The sequence below is a fragment of the Narcine bancroftii genome, chromosome 6 (assembly GCF_036971445.1).
Source record: "Narcine bancroftii isolate sNarBan1 chromosome 6, sNarBan1.hap1, whole genome shotgun sequence".
Classification (NCBI taxonomy): Eukaryota; Metazoa; Chordata; class Chondrichthyes; order Torpediniformes; family Narcinidae; genus Narcine; species Narcine bancroftii.
In genome coordinates, this window is record NC_091474.1 from 11339726 (window position 1) to 11359933 (window position 20208).

General features: G+C 39.9%; 1 protein-coding gene across 2 annotated transcripts in view; it reads right to left on the minus strand.

The window, feature by feature from the left end:
• The window catches only part of plagl2 (pleiomorphic adenoma gene-like 2), a 125016-nt gene that overhangs the window by 12959 nt on the left and 91849 nt on the right, over positions 1–20208 (minus strand). Inside the window, exons 2-3 of one of the 2 annotated variants that reach the window (XM_069883914.1) lie at positions 12368–12493; positions 7975–8106 (exon numbers count right to left, since the gene is read on the minus strand). Coding sequence is in view for 1 of the 2 variants with exons in the window: in XM_069883913.1 (XP_069740014.1) it covers positions 7670–7929 (260 nt within the window). In the remaining variant the exon portion in view is untranslated. Of the gene's footprint in view, positions 1–7669; positions 8107–12367; positions 12494–20208 lie in introns of both variants that reach the window. The other variant, XM_069883913.1, reaches the window with a different exon arrangement.

A 20208-nucleotide genomic window follows, 5' to 3' on the forward strand; every position in this document is an offset into this window, starting at 1 on the left:
GGAGAGATAACAATAAAAACAGGAGGTTAGGTACAGAGTTTCAGTACATGTCTAAATTGAGGAATGACTACCAATATTAGGGATCGGAATTGCAGAAACTAGCAATGATGTATAGATCGGTGTAGAACAGGAATCAGGTACCAATTTCAAATGAGTTGCAGGTTATAAAGCATTGAAAATAAGAGGCTGGTATTCAGAGCTATGCTAGTGGTATTTAGGGCTACGCTCCAAGAAAAGTGCAGAGAACAAAACAAAGGACTCGACATCACCTATGTTGACCTCACCAAAGGCTTTGACACCATGAGCAGGAAAGGGCTTTGGCAAATACTAGAGCGCCTCGGATGCCCCCCCAAGTTCCTCAACATGGTTATCCAACTGCACGAAAACCAACAAGGTCGGGTCAGATACAGCAATGAGCTCTCCGAACCCTTCTCCATTGACAACGGCGTGAAGCAAGGCTGCGTCCTCGCACCAACCCTCTTTACTATCTTCTTCAGCATGATGCTGAAACAAGCCATGAAAGACCTCAACAATGAAGACGCTGTTTACATCCGGTACCGCACGATTGGCAGTCTCTTCAATCTGAGGCACCTGCAAGCTCACACCAAGACACAAGAGCAACTTGTCCGTGAACTACTCTTTGCAGACGATGCCGCTTTAGTTGCCCATTCAGAGCCAGCTCTCCAGCGCATGACGTCCTGTTTTGCAAAATGTTTGGCCTGGAAGTCAGCCTGAAGAAAACTGAGGTCCTCCATCAGCTAGCTCCCCACCATGACTACCAGCCCCCCCACATCTCCATCGGGCACACAGAACGGTCAACCAGTTTACCTACCTCGGCTGCACCATTTCATCTGATGCAAGGATCGACAATGAGATAGACAACAGACTTGCCAAGGCAAATAGCGCCTTTGGAAGACTACACAAGAGTCTGGAAAAACAACCACCTGAAGAAACACACAAAGATCAGCGTGTACAGAGCCGTTGTCATACCCACGCTTCTGTTCGGCTCTGAATCATGGGTCCTCTACTGGCATCACCTACGGCTCCTAGAACGCTTCCATCAGCACCGTCTCCGCTCCATCCTCAACATTCATTGGAGTGACTTCATCACCAACATCGAAGTACTCGAGCTGGAAGAGTCCGCAAACATTGAATCCACGCTGCTGAAGACCCAACTGCGCTGGATGGGTCACGTCTCCAGAATGGAGGACCATCGCCTTCCCAAGATCGTGTTATATGGCGAGCTCTCCACTGGCCACCGAGACAGAGGTGCACCAAAGAAGAGGTACAAGGACTGCTTAAAGAAATCTCTTGGTGCCTGACGCATTGACCACCGCCAGTGGGCTGATCTCGCCTCAAACCGTGCATCTTGGCACCTCACAGTTCAGCGAGCAGCAACCTCCTTTGAAGAAGACCGCAGAGCCCACCTCACTGACAAAAGACAAAGGAGGAAAAACCCAACACCCAACCCCAACCCACCAATTTTCCCTTGCCACCGCTGCAACTGTGCCTGCCTGTCCCACATCGGACTTGTCAATCACCAACGAGCCTACAACAGACATGGACATACCCCTCCATAAATCTTCGTCTGTGAAGCCAAGCCAAAGAAGTGTGAAGTGCAAAAGTAATGTAGCAGTGCCAAGCAGCATGACCAAACTATGAGTGGAGGCAGGCAACTTTACATTGACTGAAGATAGCAGACCATGATGGATATGATTTGAGATCAGAAGCAAGACTTAAGATTGAAAAAGACTAAAGTGTGGTTCTGCCTGAAAAAGTGTCAAGAAAGGAGCAGAAATTGGCTCCATTGGTTTTCATCAAAACAATGAACTGTTGATCAGTTATGAAAATTTCAGTTAGCCCATCTTCTACGACCTTTTGGAAAGGAGACACGTTTCCACTATGCCATGTGGTTGGGTTGGTGGGGGGGGGGGCCGTGGGATTCAGATTCTACTTTCAGTGGCTAGGTGCAATCCTGACCTTGGGTTTGGCTCTTTGAAGTTTGCCCATTCAAACCTGGACCACATTGGTTTCCTCCTTCATCCCAAAAATGTACTGGTGGGTCAATGGCAGCTGTAAATAACTCATAGTGTACATGGGCAGAGGGAGAACTGGAGATTGATAGATATACAAGAGATAGAAGATTATAGGTAAATAAGTAGAGGATTTGGACAAGTTCAATGCTCAGAATTGGCATTGACTTGATGGGCTGATTGGCTCCTTTTACACTATATAAAATAGTAAGCATGGTTGTTTCTGGGACAACACGTGCTTCCTGGACTTGTGTGTAAAAGCAAAAGCAACACTCAGCTGGGCTGGGACCAATTAAACATCAACTTCAACCTCTTGGTCTTCAGACCATCTATGAATCTCTGCAAATATTCTGAAACCTGCACAAAAGCTTCTAATTTGTGTTCCTGGATTCCAAATCTCTTTGCTCCTCCACCATTTCTGGTCTCTTAACAATTAGAAAATATTCCGATGTGATTTTTGGATCCAATTCTAACTCTTACTTTCACACAGTCCATTTTCCATTGATAGCTACATACCTGTCTAGAATCATAGTTTCCATTTGTGGAACAATGTTCCTCCCAAATTAATTACTGAAATTTGCATCTATTATTGTCTATTCCTTAACCTGCCATTGATTTGTGGTTAAAATCTAAATCCCTAGAAGAGATCCCTTGGGAATACCATTCAATGTATCAGTCAATTTTACCCATCCTCTCCATTTCATGCCTACAAACTCAATTTGAAGACAATCTTCTGTCCATCTTGCAAATGATTTGTATTAAATTCAACCAAGCTTATCAGACATATTGCAATCTTCACAAGTGTTCACACATTCATGTCAAAGTGTTTATGTATTGTTCCTGATAATATAGTCCAGTAAAGTTCCCAGAACAGGAATGATACTCTCAAACTTGTACTTTATGGCCTCTTTCCACTCACCTGTCCTAATGATGTGAAAAGATTTCCTTAGCCAAGGACAGTCTCTAGCCAGATCTGAAAAATTATTCGAGCATCTGCAATGTTCCTACTTTTAAAAAATACTCTAGCGCAGAAACACCAGGCCTTGATTAATTATCAATCTGAGGCCCATTAAATTCCCTGTAATTTTAAAACTCATTACATCCCCTAAGTTTTTTTTTTAAGGTTCCTTGTACAACTGGTAATCTGTCCACTTCCCATTGGTAAGTAAGGTAAACTGGGTAACAAATGTATGGAGTTCATGAAGGAGGCCCAAACACAATGATTTCCCTCTTCCGATATTTAACTAGACAAACCACAAGGATTAACAGGCTGAAGAATTGAGAAGGTGGACAGGTACAGTCAGATGTCAGATTGGCTTCCAGATTTACAAATCCTAGGATGTAATAGGAGAAAATGTGAATGGGAAATAGGAGAGAAACAAACATAGATCCTTGAGGGTTCCAGGTCATGAGGAAGTGAGGATATGCAAAGAAGCCCGTTAAAGCTGCTGAGTACGATCAGAGTTTTTTTATTGATTATTGAAAGGACAAATTCACCAAGTTGAAAGACAGACAAACAGCAGGTGTATTACAAAAAATAGGAATTGGCAGGTGGGGGAAGAATTCGCCAGAGTCACAAAGAATGCAAGTTGTGACAGCACGATGACATGGTGAAGATCTATTGCTTTAAAGATTGAGGTGTGGAGGTCATGAAATGGATTTGGTTGATTACAATTTCATGTCATTGGTGCTTTGGTATTCTTGTTTTATAGCTGGGAACTCTATGTAAAATGCTTGCTGAATTGTAAAGCTCCAAGTACTTTGTCATAGCTAACATGTCAAGTTTAAATCCAATTCCTTTAGATAGCCAGCCCCACTCCAGGCACATCTTCAAAATGTAATTATCCTGTGAACGACTATATGCTGCTTTCATGGGCCTAATCAGAAGATGATTCCAGTATTTAATTCTACGTTTTTGATCTCTCTCATGAGCATTGCAGTGCTTGAAATAATACTCCACCAGAACTCTTTTCCACTTTGTAAACACTTTCATCAAGGTGATCTGTCAGAAATATTCATTTTCTGCTGGAATTCTGACTTGCTTTGTCTGCCTTATTTTCTGGAGTTTCAGCGTTCAGGATGTAATACTCAAAGGTGTGGTCCAACCAGAACAATGAAGAGAATCTTTATAAATCAACCGATTTGTTAAATTAGCTCAACACTGTTCATTTAATGGAATGCTGCTTTGTAGTGATTAGGTTTCTAAATACTACCATACCTAGAACTTGACTAACTAAATTAAGCAGAAGATGTGCTTTCTACACTGCTGGAGTAGGGGAAAATATAGTCTTCTACATACAACATGTCCCAGTTGAACTGTAGAAATTAAATCTTCTGACTTTTAAGCTTCAGGCAATACTTAGCACACCAAAAGTATTCCCTGCAGGAATGCAAATAGCTGGCATAGTCCATGGTAATCAGTTTGTACCTGGAAAGCCAAATAGCTTTTCCCCATTTTATTACTGTACGCACTTATTCACAAGACCCTTTATTCAAAGACGGCATTTAAGGCTCCAGTTAGCAGTAAGGTACTTTGTGGTAGCTGAACGAGATTATATTCGACTTCTGACATCCAAGGCTTTGTGCTTCGATACAATTTTTTTTGATTTTTGACAATACATCTCTGGGGTCAAAGAGAAAACTGGAAGATGTCAAAAAAAAGCAATGAGCAGTCTCAGACTGTGTGCACAGCAAAGTAAAGCATTTTTGTCAGTTTTCTCATTTCTTCTGTCAGCCTTCTTCTCATTAATGGCATCAAGTATATTAGTGGTGAAGAGCTCACATTATTGTCACATGTACCAGGATGCAGTGATAAAGGATGTTTGCTAATGGTTATGGTTTAGATACGACTATGAAGAATTATGTATCTGACAATTCTGGTTGATCATTATGTTTTCTTGCTTTCTTAATGCTGAAGGCAGGGTGGAGGGAACTTGTATTTATCAAAAGTCTTATGATCTAGTCGATAATTTCAACCAAAAGTTGAGCAACTGAAAATTCCCCACTGCCTTCTGTCCAATCAGAGTCAAACAGCCCAGCACACAGAGCCACAGAAAGCAAAGATCTGCAGTTGATTAGTTTACGCTGGGGCAGGGTGATCATGCATGAAGGAGAAGCCACCAGCAGCAAGTGAACCAATGGCATCAGCAAAGAGAAACAGTCCTATACCTGCACCTCAATTTACACGTCATGATTCGCGGCACAAAATTGGGCTTTCATTTGATTTAGCGGAGACCAAAATATCAATCTATTCATTGGCTCAAAGTGTTCAGTATCGAATGATCTCAACATGTGCAAAGTGCACTGATTTTTTTTTCCCTTCCCAACGGCCCAAGCAATCTTTAAAATGCTCCGCCAATCACTAAAATTAAGCCTGATCTGAGCATTCAACTCCACTCTGCTGCCTCATTTTCAGTTTCTTAAATTCCCTTCACCCTCCTCTCTTCTCCCTCCCCCCACCACTGATACGAACCAGATAAATATGTTGACATTTAAAACACATACTAGCTAAGCAGCTACTGTCCTTCATAATTTCAATCAAGAAATATTTATTCATTAAATAACTTTGGCATCAATTATCTAACTCCAGGGATATCGATCACAAGTTAACATAAGACTCATCCACAATCTTTAGCTGTGTACTTTCTAGGATGACTGGCCATCCAAAATGGGAGTTATTCCACTCGCCTGATCAATCAGATGGGCTCAAATCAAATCAACGATTAAAAAAAATCTGTTGGTAACATGGCCATCTCTCACTAAATGTTTTTCCAGTTTTATTACCATAATATTTTGCTTCCACTTGGTACAGAATGAGACCTGTCTGGCATATCAGTTACAACTCAAGCTTCTGTTTGAGCTATTAGGTTTCTAGTGATCTTGGATCCAAGCTTTCCACTCTTAGGATTTAGGAGTGGTGGTAAATAGTACCCTCAAGGCTGATACTCGGGTAGATGGTGTGGTGAAGAAGGCGTTTGGAATGTTGGCCTTCATAAATCGGAGTATTGAATTCAAGAGTAGGGAGGTTATGATGAAATTGTACAAGGTATTGGTGAGGCCAAATTTGGAGTACTGTGTACAGTTTTGGTCACCAAATTATAGGGAAGATATAAACAAAATAGAGAGAGTACAGAGAAGGTTCACAAGAATGTTGACAGGATTTCAAGGTTTGAGTTACAGGGAAAGGTTGTGCAGACTAGGGGGAAAGATTGAGGGGGGATTTGATAGAGGTGTCTAAGATTTTAAAAGGGACAGACAGAGTAAATGTGGATAGGCTTTTTCAATTAAGAGTCGGGGAGATTCAAACTAGAGGGCATGGTTTAAGATTGAAGGGGGAAAATTATAAAGGGAACATGAGGGGAAATTTCTTTACGCAAAGGGTGGTAGGGATGTGGAATGAGCTTCCAGCAGACGTGGTCGAGGCGGGATCATTGGTTACATTTAAGGATCGTTACATGGAGAGGAGAGGACTAGAGGGGTATGGTCAGTGGGACTAGGAGGGTGGGAATTTGTTACGGCATGGACTAGTAGGGCCGAACTGGCCTGTTATATGGTTAACTGCTGGTAATCAGCAAAAACATTAAGATTAGAAGCTGCCATCCATTACCATTGTGCTCATCTTATTTGTCAGTGTGACTAATATCTTCATATCGCTTATATAGACACCAAGATTTGTTTTGTCATTAAAAAAAAAGCTTTTGTTGCTATCTTTACTTCTTTAAAGAGTTAACAACTATGCTTGTCATAGTTAAAATTGACCACCTACAATTGTCTATTTTGTGCTTATTTTGGTATAATTTCCATTTTAATTTTGAGAAGCACCAATGGCATCTAAAGAGTTTCTTTTTTTCTCCCCAGATGATATCCTTCCTGTTCTTCACCTGTGCCAACTTAGAAATAAAACTGCTTTGAATTTTGGATCCCACCATCACTTGGTGTTGGGCAAAGGCAATACATAACTTTGTTCCATCAAATGTTGCCATTCTTTTTTGAAATATTTTCAATGCATGTGCCATGTGTCCAACAAATACGAAAAACATGGAATTTCATGACTGATTTAAATTAAGCCTTATATTTCTGTGATGGATACATGGATGGCTATTTGAGATTATTTCCAAATGAAACCAGCGGCATGTTCCCAGTCAATGCACAATTTAACACGATACTTGAATTTTTTTTAAAATTAGGGTCCAAAAAATAATTTCACATATACTTATTTTGTAATGGTAGTCAAGCAGCATATTATATCCTTGCTGTATTGTGTGATATTAATTTAAGCAGAAATCACTGGAAGAGGCAATGGCCAGAAGTGGTGTGGTCTTTAGCAGATGGTTTGCAAGAATCCTCAGTAAGCCTAGAGGAGGTGTATATATTCAAATTAACCCTTTGAGGACTGCAGTAGCATTTCTGCAAATTTGCTTGAAAAGCTAATGTATCTTCCAGGTTATTTAAAATATATTAATTGCCATCATTAATGTTTCAAATATATTTCATGATTAACAATTTTTGTTTAAAACTATTTGATACACTGCCAAAATACACGTTGGGCCAATTAATGTAGAAAGTCGCGTCCTCAAAGGATTAAATACATTTGATAAACAGGTTTTAGGGCAGTTTTCCCATTCAGCTTCCCATACCTGAGAAGTTTATACTTGGACACAAAGGCTTTAGTGCACTCCGGGTGTGAGCACTTGTAGGGTCTCTCTCCTGTGTGAGAGTATGAATGGACTTTAAGTTTGTCAACACTGCTGAAGTATGCTCCGCAGATCAGGCACTCAAGGGTTCTCCTTGGCTTTGACTCCTTCCCTTTCCATTTGGCTTCTAAAACCTTCTGCGTATCTTCCTTCTGTTTTGTTATTGTGATTTGACTTAGGTCATCAGTGGCAATAGCTGCCATTGCAGCCTATTGGCCAAGTCCCTAGAAAAATGGGGCTTTACCCACCTTCTTGCTACCAAGTGTATTTCCTGTGTTTTCAGTCTGTGTATTATGATCACTTCCAGTTGATAGATACCTGTTGCATCCAGAGTTTAAGGCTGCTTCAGCAATATAGGAGTAGTTTAGATTTTTTTAAGCCTAAAAGTCAAATTAAATACAGAGATTAACATTTCTAAACAGTACAAAAACCATTTTATCTGTTTAGCTTCATTTATTAACTGTTTTTGAGCTAACAATGACTAATATCAAATATTCAGGATCCCATTTTCTTGAAAATAGATTTTTAAAAAAACATGGGCATAAAATCTAAAATTCTTCAATTCTAAAACTGAAATTTATACAATACTAATTCTTATATACGTGTATACCACACTCTAAAAGCCATCTTCATTTAACACACACAAAGTTTGAACAAGTAATACAGTACTTCATCTGGAAATTCAAAGATATTAATTATTTGTAATGAACAAACCCCTGACAGGCCAGAGGGCATGTGCTCCCTCAAAGACCAGGGAAATCACAGAACCAGTCAAATTGATCCGATTATTATTGCTGGCTATATAATCTTTGCTCAGTGATTCAAACGCATCATTTCAGGGTGCAACAACGACAAGTGAGAAAATGTCCAGGGGCTGCACAGTTGGCGTAGCGGTTAGAACAACGCCATTACAGCACCAGCGAGCGGGACTGGAGTTTGAATCCCACGCTGTCTGTAAGGAGTTTGTACATTCTCCCCGTGTCTTTCCCCCGGGGGCTCCGGATTCCTCCCACCATTCAGAACATACCAGGGGTTGTAGGTTAATTGAGTATAATTGGGCTGGGCGGGCTTGTGCGGCAAAATGGCCTGCTACTATGCTATATGCCTACATTGTTTTTTAATATTACAATTTTTTTAAATTAATGAATCCCAGTGATGAGGTGTCAGATTTTAACTACCAAAAACATCCTAACCATATTTTATCCTTCAAAATTATTTCACTTAGCAAGAAAACAAACAGAAGACAACAAAAACGTTGCCTCTTGATAAGCACATTAGAAAACTGTAGAACTCGATCTCTACCTTATAAATCTGAGATGGACACTACAGGAAATACAGAATTGCTTTATCAGAATTAAGACTTCTCAAATGAGGAAAAAAAGCACAGCTGCTTTGATGATTTGAATGAACTAAAGAACTAACATCACTATTCAAAGGACTGAGTTCCTCTAAAATCTTTATTGACATTCAACACAAATTAAACAAGTCAGCAGATTATCTATTTTACATTAAGGAGATGTACTGTGGACAGAGTACCCATCTACAAAATGAGAGCAACTGCATTTTGAAGACCTTTGCACAAAGTACTTTAAAATATATCTAGATACACACACACACGGAAAAAATAGAAATGCATTATTCTTACATGTAAAATGAGAAAAAAAAATCAGATCTTGCTTTATTTTTTGAGTGTAAATTTGAGGACTTGAACAATTCCAACTCCCCAGTTGCTTCATTACTATTTCCAGAAATAATTCTCCTCCCCCCCCTCCCACCCCCCAGTAACACCGTGAAATCAATTGGTAAACAATTCTATTGCTGATGCTAGAAGGAGAGATGATGGAAACTCTTTTTCAAAAAGCTATTGTGTAGCATGAAAACTCCCATCTAAAGTGGCAATGTGGGCAGAAAGCCTATTCAAATCTTAATAATTGCCCGAAAACAAGCACAATTTACAAGGCTAAAATAGAGTTGGGAAGTGGGAGTAACCTATATAGTACCTTTAAGAACCAACATCTATATTATGGGACAATAATCTCCTTACTGCCTCGTAGATTTTGTGTGTGTGTGTGTGTCCTGCACTGGGCTCACAAAGATTTGCTCTGTGAGAAATCCATGTCTGACACAACTACAATACAAATCCCATCCATCTCTATTGGGTTATTTCATTCGGTTTCCTCCAACTGTTATTTTACTGAAATATTAAAAATCTTTTACAGCCTGCTTTGTGTTGGTTTTAATATAGCATTTCATAAACAGCCTTTCTCTGTGGCAAGAACAGAACAATATAATGCATTCACTGTACATGTTAATGTTGTAGGACAGAAGGAAACTCAGTTCCTCAGACTTGGAGAGCAATTACGTGCATGTCACTTATATTACTCACAGTATTCTGGTCAACTGTAGTGATATCTAAATTATCTGCTGACTGCTGAAGTGAAGTCCAGGTATCTAAACCTGAGACATCAACTGAATGTCAATAAAACATTCCTAGGTTTCAACCTCCATCCAAAAAGGCATTGGTTGGCTTTTCTTTTCCAAAAATCAATGCAAAGAGGATGTACTGATTTACTTCAGGCACGCTATATGGGTTCAGCTCTTTAAAGCTACCAGTCCGAAGGTTCATGTAGCCATCAAGCAAGAGACTGCATATTCAGGAAATCTTTACAATCTACACAAATTAACTATTTAATGTAGCAATTTTAACTGTTAGAGGATTTACTCAGTCAGCATATTCAAAATTCTGCTGCTTTATCAAGACAAGAACATTTCACAGAACCCAAGAAAAAGGGGATGAGGGATCAATACAACAATCATGTAAAAACATAAATGGGAGGAAGTAGATTGACAAAACCAAGATAATGCTAGAATGCCTGCAAAAGGACTCTGCCTCCAGAAAAAACCACCAGAGACCATTCCCCTGAATTAACTGGAGAAGGAGAACACCCCTCTTATTTGCATCTTCTACTTTTAAATGTGCATCGCATCACCTGCCTCAGCTCTTGAATTCTATTACTATTAAATCACAAGTCAAGTTCTCACGTTAACACATCCTTTTTTCTGACTTGATAACTTAGTTAGTCCAGCCAACTAAAGCCCCTTTCACACGCATCCCAGTAAATCGGCCGTTCAGTGTCCCAGGATCGGAATGGGGGTTTGGCCTTCCACACTAGACTACTCCTAACTGGGACACTGAACACTTTCACACTTGCAAGGGTTTATCCCTGGCGTTGGGTCTGTGCTACCTTTAATTGGGAGTGCCTGCAATTCAATTGCCAGTTTCACTCTTGCCTGATCTCAACACCGGCGCTGCAGACGTCGGGGATTGTACTAGGGGTTGAGGCTGGCAATCCTACTTGCCACTTGAAAGGCCCATTAGTGTTTGATTCCTGGGATCACTGGCAAGTGTGAAAGGGGCTTAACATTCCCAATTCCACCATGCTGGATTCCATTATGCTTTGTAGCTTCATGATACATGGCTCATCTGGCAGTTCTCTCACCCCAGTCAGAGGATGTAGGTTCACAGTCCAGTACCTCAAGCACAAAATTAAGACAGGCACTGAACCACAATTCTGAGGGTGTGTTGCATTGCTGGAAGTACCAATTTGAGGGCGTGCTAAATAGGAGACCCTAGCTGCTGTAAGAGCAGATGTAAACAATCTTGTCCAAATTAGGATTGCTCTTCAATGTGCCCTGATCAATATTTAACCCTCAGCTAGTTCACTATCAGATTATCTGTTCATCACAATGTTTTCCTTGTCAAGCTGCTCTGCACAAACGAACTACCACATCTCAAACAACAGTGCCTGCATTTGAAAGATTTATTTGCAAGTGTAAAGTGGTTCGCTATGTCACAAGAATATGGTGCTGTAACCTGTTCTTAGCTAACAAAGTTTTTTAGGATATAAAACTACATAGTGAGAGGATAATGGTTAAACACAGCATGATGGAGGTGTCATGAAGTGAGGGGGGGGGGGGAATAGAGAGAGAGAGAGAGCGAGCAGTTCAAATTCACCCCTGCAAAATTATCCTCTATGGTAATTTGACCTGCACTTGGTATCTACCTAAAAAGGCAACGAATATTGCCAGGCCACAGCTCTACACTTCTGAACAACCACTGATAAATGGAATCATCAGGGACCTGGAAGGCAATTGCACACCTCTGTCACAGGAGATGCCTGGCCCAACAAAACCTGCACAAGGTAAAACACAGAGATTTCAATCTGCCTCACACAAAGTAATGACACACCTAACACTCAATTTTTCCACTTGATTTACACTTTCTATTCCTTTGCAATGGTGTGGAGAGAAACAACATTCTCATAAAACAAATAACATTAAACAGCCATCTCACGCTGAAATATCAGATTGCAAGGGGTCCCAAATATATTTCTACCTTTTCACATTTGAAGTGCAGATGGATTGTATCATCAGTGGTGCCAGTAACCAGAGTTAGGCAGCTTCAAGATGCAAATGTTGATGTCTTACTGGCAGACGTACACAATCAAAAGGCTTATAGATAAACCAGTGAGTCATTGGAATTCTTTATTATTAGGATATACCACTCCTAAACACTAACTTCATTTTGTTCAATTCCACCATGATCTATAATGGAAACCATCGAGACAGTAACAGATTTACCTTTGGCATGACTTGCTCCGCAGGTGCATTCGACTTTTCCAGTTCTATTCAAACAATCCCTTTTAGCCAGTTCCAACAATTCTCGTTGGAGGAGACCAAGAACTGTTGCTGCACATCTTTACTGACCTGCAAACAAAAGAAGCCCAATTAGATATCGTTAATTTTGTTATGAGCTCAGAGGACCCCAAAACCCAGCAGCAATAGATATTCACCAAGACAAATGGTTACTTAAAAAGTTGCTTTTAATTATCTTTAAACACGAAAATAGAATCAAACTTTAACATCACCATCGACTTAACTAACCCAACTTAACCCCCTTCTAATTCTAAGCTCATGTGTATGTAATGTGTGTGTAAGTTCAGAAAAGTTCTTTGGTTCACAGTCCAATCTCACTTCTCATTCCTCCAAGTTCACTGGTTGCAGGCAATTCTTAGACTGTGCACAGAATTAAAACATTTATAAAGTTCACCAGGCTTTGGTGCTTGAAAGGTAAATGGTTACCGCTCAGGAAGGTCTTTGTCGGCTTAGAGAGAGATTTGTTGTCCACAACTGATTCCTTTTTAATCAGCCACTCCAGTGCCTTGCTGCGGAAACATGCCCCCTGCAGGGTTCTCCAGATGATAACCTCTTTCTTTCAGGTCACAAGAGTGCCTTTTTGATTCTCTTATTCCAAGTGAAACATTAGACAACCAGTCCTCTGCTCTTGCATGCACCACAAAGGCTTTGACCTTGTGCACTTACAAACCTGTCTTCCAAATGGGGCTTTCCACAAGCTTGCCAGCTTGTCCTGTTCCAGTCCCAGTTGCTGTTACTGGCTGTAACACTGTAGAGAGAAAGCCTGTTTGACACTCTCTGCTTGCAAAACCATATGACCCTCTTAGAACAACAAATTCTCTTCCAGACAGAAGGCAGCTCCGACAAGATCTTTCATCTGTTGCCTTTTTGTAAATAACAATCCATTAGTGAACTTTCTTGGGCACTCTCCAAAGCTCTTGCAAAGACTGTTGGCCCCAACATGTCTAGCATGGGGCAGAGCTCCAGTATTTTAAATAAGATCTGTTTTAAAGTGTTTGCATGTGACCTACACTAACAAACCTTTCCCAATTTATCTCCCAAAAACATATCTATATACTCTGACTTGTTCAACAAATAATGCTGCTTAATGAAATTGTGAGAATGGTATTTCTTAAAAACAGCTAACAGAGCTTCATTGATACTGCCATGACCATTCACCATTTTTATGTGCCCTTGTTAATATCAAGACATATTTCTAGCCTGGAAATATTTTAAAAAAGACACTTGCCAAATGGTCTCCATTTTAAACAGAGGATTGAAATCTCCAAGACTAAATTAATTGATTTCAAGTATGGCCTGCTGTAAATCATGGCCTCTGTCATTTTTCACTGAACTTTATTTCAATGCAAGGATAACCACAAATGATCAAAATCCAGATTTTGTTACAACAGCACCAAATTCATCATGAGATTAGGTGTAAACAAATCTACAACTATATTAAATGAAATAATATGCAGGGCCATGGTTAGGGTTAGGGAATGGGACTTTTGATTGTTCTTGCAAAGAATTGGGATGGAATTGACAAGAAGAATAAATTTTCTTCTCTGCAGTGATCTCTGTGATTGCAATACCTGCCTGATCAATGCAGTATTCACAAAATTAAATCACAGTTAACAGCTCAAGTCAAACTATAAAAATAAACATATTGTGTGGCATTGTTAACAAGGAACATTTCATTAGAACATGTGATCAAGGCGATTCAAAGATTTTATATGGATCCATCAAGTTAAATCCTGTCAGCATTCAGCCACTCATAGGTATGTTCCAGGCCAGGACAAGCCAAGTGACACATATCAAATGGAGGACAGCGGTGGAGCATGACCATAGAGTCACCACAATGGTGATCCAAGTTCAAGTTTATAACCATCTCACTGCACGAGAAACAACATACCTCATACACAGCACATAATAATCACCTCATCTTTACCATTGACACAGTGGTGATGAAAAAACAGAGAAAAGGGAGGGAAGAGGTATTATCAAGGTAGCTTGAGAGTCATTGGGTTACAGTAAACTTCAACAATTTCTCTCCCAAAATAGAGTGACAGATCAAGATAGGGAAGACTGTTGTCAAAAATGGTCTCAGTTGATGAGGTTACAGTCTCATTCACTCGTTCCAATCATACTATTTAGAACCATAATGTCTGTTGACATAAAATTGCACCTCAGAAGTCTAATATTATTGAAGCAGAGTGCTTTTTTTGAAGAACTGTAGTACACAATTAATTTAGAACACGAAGCTTACGTTAATATCTGCAGGACCTATTATCAGTGTCAATAATTCAGAACTAAACATCAGAAGTATCAAGTTTCATTCTTACTCTACACTGCTCCAGAATTTACAATAGGAAACAAAAAAAAAAGCAACATTTCCCAAAATGGTCTGTTTTTATAATTACATGGAACCACAATCCACAACCAGAAACAAAATTTTTGGGGTAACTCAAATAACCGCAGCTGTTTACTCAAAGATTACAGGCCAGGAGCACGGCTTACATAGATTTTCAACAAGTCACAGCAGCAGTGCATCGTCCCCGCAGGATTCAGGACAGCTACCATTATTGCAGTGCCAAAGAGGGAGACAGTAACAAGCCTCAATAACTACTGCCCCAGTGGCACTGACCTGCATCTTTATGAAATGCTTCAAATGTCTGGTGATGGAATGCGTCAAAGCACACCTTCCAGGACTCTGGACCCATTTCAATTTGCCTACAGACAGAACTTTTCTAACGCCGATGCTATAGCTTTGTCTCTCCGCTCCCTATCTCATACACCACAGGCTGCTGTTCATCGACTTCAGCTCAGTGTTCAAAATCAGTATGGACCCCTACCACCCTGCACACAGCATGTTTCAGCTCGTCCTGTCAGGAAAGAGATACAGGAATATCAGAGCCAGAATCACCAGACTGAGAAACTGCTTCTACCATGGAAGCAAGAATGCTGAATGATGGATGAGCTACTCATACAAATCCTCAGTGATTCAACTCTTTATTTAACAATAATATTTCTTGATATTTGTATACAAGTACTGTGCATGTGCATAGTATGTCTGTCTGTCTGCCTGTGTATTATGCATGAATACAGGCTGTTGCATCAAGGACCGAAGAATGCTGTTTTGTCAGGTTGCACTTGAACAATCGGATGGATGATAAAGGAACTTGAACTTAGCCAGTCAATTAATAGCATAGACGTACAATCAGTCACTTCAATGTCTCACGAGAAACCCTTTTGAATATTGCTCAAGCAATTTACCGCAGTACACTAATACTCTCAAGAGGAACTACAACTCTTGATTTAAACCAAAAAGCTCTTGATCAGACTTGTTTTTCCGCCTTAAGGACATCCATTTTTCAGCCTCACTGCTTAACATCGCAATGTTACAGGCTACGCTGGATACTGTGGGCAAGATAAAAGCACAATAGCATCAGAATTTAGCTTCATATGTTCTGGAACAGTCTATGTGATTGCTGTCAAGGGCATTACACATGAATATTTAAGATGCATAATATTTGTTTGATAATGATGGAACTATTTTATCTGCTCTTGTTCACCATCACGATCTATCCACAACAGCCAAATGTTAACCAATAAAATTTTAGCAATTCTCAAGCAATTATGCCCCCATTTCTTTTAAACGTGCATTTTAAACAAGGTTATTGAAGTAGCAGAGAAAGGCCACCAATACAAGTAAATTACACTTGAATTACATGCCAGCAGTACATCTTAGACCAACAATCCATCTGCTGACACGCACAGAGCTTATTGCTTGGCATCAGATCACACATGTGGTCGTTAAAAAAAAAATAACTTGTTCATCTCAGGTCAAGATAATTATTCCAGATTATCAGTAACAGTTTTTCAATTCCTTCTCTCTCTACACCCCACCTTCCCCATCAACCTCCTATTCCTCCAAATTCCCCATCAACCTCAAATTCTTCCATGTGATTACATTGGAATCCAGAGCTTCTTTGGCAAAAAGGTGCTTATTACTTAGTTTGTTATGAAAGCCAATTAAATTGATGAAACATCAAAACCACTTCAATACACAAAAATTGCAAAAAAAAGAGCCAAACTGCATGGATTTAATCCGGTTAAAAGTAATCACATGGTTGGATGAGCAGTAAAAGTATAAGCAAAACGATGACATAATTGAAATGAGAACTCCTAATGCTGCGGTAGCAACATCATTTCCTGCAAGAAGTCTAAAATTCCTCTAAAGATGCAAGGAACTGATTTTAAACAGGAACATCGATGAGGAAGTAAAGGGCTCTTCTTCTCCAGCAAGCATAACTACTTTCAGTTATATCTCACTAAAGGAAAATCTTACGGCACATACCGCAGATCAAACAGAAGGCAAAACGACGTTGCGAGGCATTATCTAGTTTTCCTCTGGAGTCAAGTTATGAATACCAATCCTAAATTGTGAACATTTTTCTTAATGCACAGCCTGTTCCCAAGCAACCTCAAGTACATGTTGATAAAACTTCAGGCTCAAACTTTGGAATGCACAGATCAGCTACCGATACTCTAGAATTTTTGTTCACAGAAATAGTTAATATATTCCTTCAACCCCCAGTTCATATACGAATGGATGTTATTACTGGAGATGTGACAAGTTGAAGGTCGTACAACCTTGAAATGAAAAAGCAAGGATTGATTAGATATTGTCACCTTGGCTTAGTGCATGAGAAAGTTTCTTAGGAACTTCAGTTTTTTTTTAAAAGAAGAGGTGACCAAGAAGATTGACAAAAGTGGTACATGTTGTCTACATGAACTTTTACAAACTCTATCACATGGTAGGTTGGTCTGAAAGGTCAGATCGTGTGGGATCCAGAGTGTTACAGAGGGTGGTAGCAGAGAGTTGCTACTCAGTTTGGAGGCCTGGTGTATCAGATGGATCAATGTTGGGTTCACCATTTGTCATCTGAAAAGCTTGGATATCAATGTAATGAGTAAGTTTGAGGACTGAAATTTCAGGTGTTTTTGAAAGGCTTCATCTTGAGAGCAGATGTGGAGAAACTGGAAGGAAGGGATGACACTCTTACAGGATACAAGGTGCGAGGAAGTGCAGGCGAGATCATTGTGGAAGTCGGTGAGTTTGTCGTAAATATCTGCATGTAGTTTGTCTTTTTAGATGGAGACAGAAAATTCTAGAAAGGGGAGAGAAGTGGCAGAAATAGACCAAATGAAATTCAGATTGTGTTGCAGGTTATTGGCAAACTTGATAAAATTGATGAGTTCTCCACAGATGGAGGAAGTAGTCCCAATCCAGTCATCAATTTAATGGAGGGAAAAAAAATCAGAAGTAATGCCTGGGTAGGTTTGGAACCAAGACTGGTCCACGCAGCCAAAATAAAAAATATGCAGGCATAACTGAGATTCACACAAGTGTTCACAGCTACTCCTTTGATTCGACATAAATAAGAGACATTGAAAGAGAAGGTATTAGGGTGAGAACAACTTGGATGAGAGCAGCAGAATGAGAAATGGGAAGGAGCAGATGTTTTTGAGACTTTCCTATTAGGGATGGAGAGGATCATATTGTGGGAATCTAAGAATTGGAAGTTGTCAATGTGGTGAAGAGTGTGGAAGGTATCTCGAATGTAAATGGGAAGGGACTGGAAAAAGAGAGGGTATGCAATCAAATTAAGAGGAAATGTTTAGTGGGGCAAGAGCAGGTGGAAACAATGGGCTTGGCACAACAGTCCCTTTTGTGATCTTCGTAGGTGTGGGGTTGGGGAATTATCAAGTTGGACTCTGTGGAAGGGAGATATTCTGATGTAATGAGATCTGTGACAGTAGGGGAAACAGTGGCTTGGTCATGGTCCAAAGTTATGTCTGAGAAGGTATCAGAGAACAATCTCCTGCATTCTCCTGCGGAAGGAAGAGCAGTTGAGCAGCATCTATGTGGGGAAAGGATGAAAGGTTTTGACCGAAAGCAGCAACAATTACTCCTCCCCACCCCCAACCCAGCCCATCCAGACCATGCCTAATCAACAGCCGTCACACTACCAGTGTGTGTTTCTGCTTGCAGCTTACAAGTAGAAGCACTAGGACCTGCTGATAAATTCCTACATCACTGGTCTGAGGAAACAGATGACATTCTATCAAATTACTTTGAATCAGGAAGCTAGTCTGGTTTCATCGACTGTCCTCAATGAATATACTACTGCCATCATTAACTTCATCAGCAAATTTGTGAAGGACCGTATGCCAAGGAGAACAATCCAGGTATTCCCTAACTAAAAACCAGGTCTCAACTGTGATTGTCTACTCACTACTGACAAGCTGAGGCATCCAAGTCAGGTAACATGATTCTATACAAGAGGACCAAACCAAGCTCAAGTCCCAGGTGAATCTCGATGACAGCTGATGACTGGCTGGGCATGCATGGCGTCATGGGCTGGAAAGTGAAGCTGGTACAACAGCAAAATAAAAAACAAGCTTATCCAGGTTGAATGCTCAATATTAAAAGGGACCCAGAGAGCCAGCAACAATCTCCACACAATAACCTTGTGTGCCAGTGAACATGGGTCTAGGTGCACCTATGTTAGATTGACCTCCTTCAGAGTGAAACTTCATAATGATAATGACCCTGACGGAGTCCCTGGGTGGGTCCTAAGAACCTGCCACAGACCAGTTGGCAGGATCATCTTTTAACCACTCCCTCCTTAAGGCAGAAGTACAGGGAAATGCTTTACCCAAGACCACTAAAAATGGTAGAGAGTAGTGAACACAGCTCGGACCATTATACTTTCTCCATCAACTCCTTGTACAACTTCCGTCACCTCAGAAAAGCAGCTTGTGAAATCACGCACTGCCAACTTCAAGGATATTTTCTTTCCCATTGCTAGCAGACTCCTTAAGTTCAAGTTTATCATCCGACTATGCAAATACAACCAGACAAAAATGTTTTTCCGGACCTCAAACCTCATACAAGCAAAATAAAGTTGCCTTTGCTCTTTGTAGCTCTGCACTTGTTGACTTACTGGATATGAACCAAAACATACCTTTTCACAGTACCTCAATGGATATGACAAAAACTTAATTCTCAACCCAGAGTTCTGCTAGCAGATTGTTTTCTGTGCTATAAAAACAAATGGCTGCCTTGAAAATAGACAAAATCAAAACAAACTGAAGTTATAAAAAAAACAGGTGCTTAATTATGCAAAAACATCACATCCTTCGTTGAATAATCTATTTAACAATCTAAACTTGTTGAGAAGGCATTATTTTTACATAGCAACTCAGTGAGTTCCATAGAGTTTCAGCACCAATGTGATTCTGTTAAATGTATGGAACATGCTCGGAATCCTCATTTTTACAAAAAAATGTAGTTATTTTATTTTTGGTGTTGTGGCTCAGGAAGAGATTAACTTGACACTGGGAGAATGCCAATTCAAAGATAAAGCCTCCATTTAAATTCTCATTTTAAGGTGGGTTTTCAGACAAGGTTGAAATTAAGTTTTCTACAGAGTTTAAATGTGGTATATAACTTTTTTCACAAATTCTTACTCAAACAATAAGCCCAGAAAAGCTCTTAAAGGGAAATAAGGGTAAAAAGGAAACAACAAAAAAGCTGATTTAACATTTTTTTTAAGCCAAATCTATCACCTTGAACACAATTTTGCATCACAGAAAAAAAAATGAAAAAGGCCAGTTCTCTCACTCTGTAGATTTTCTCTGTGAGATTACAAATGCAAGTTATCCCTTTACACTTTATTAATTTATTGTTGTAAGGTGGTTTATATGACTAATTTTGTGAC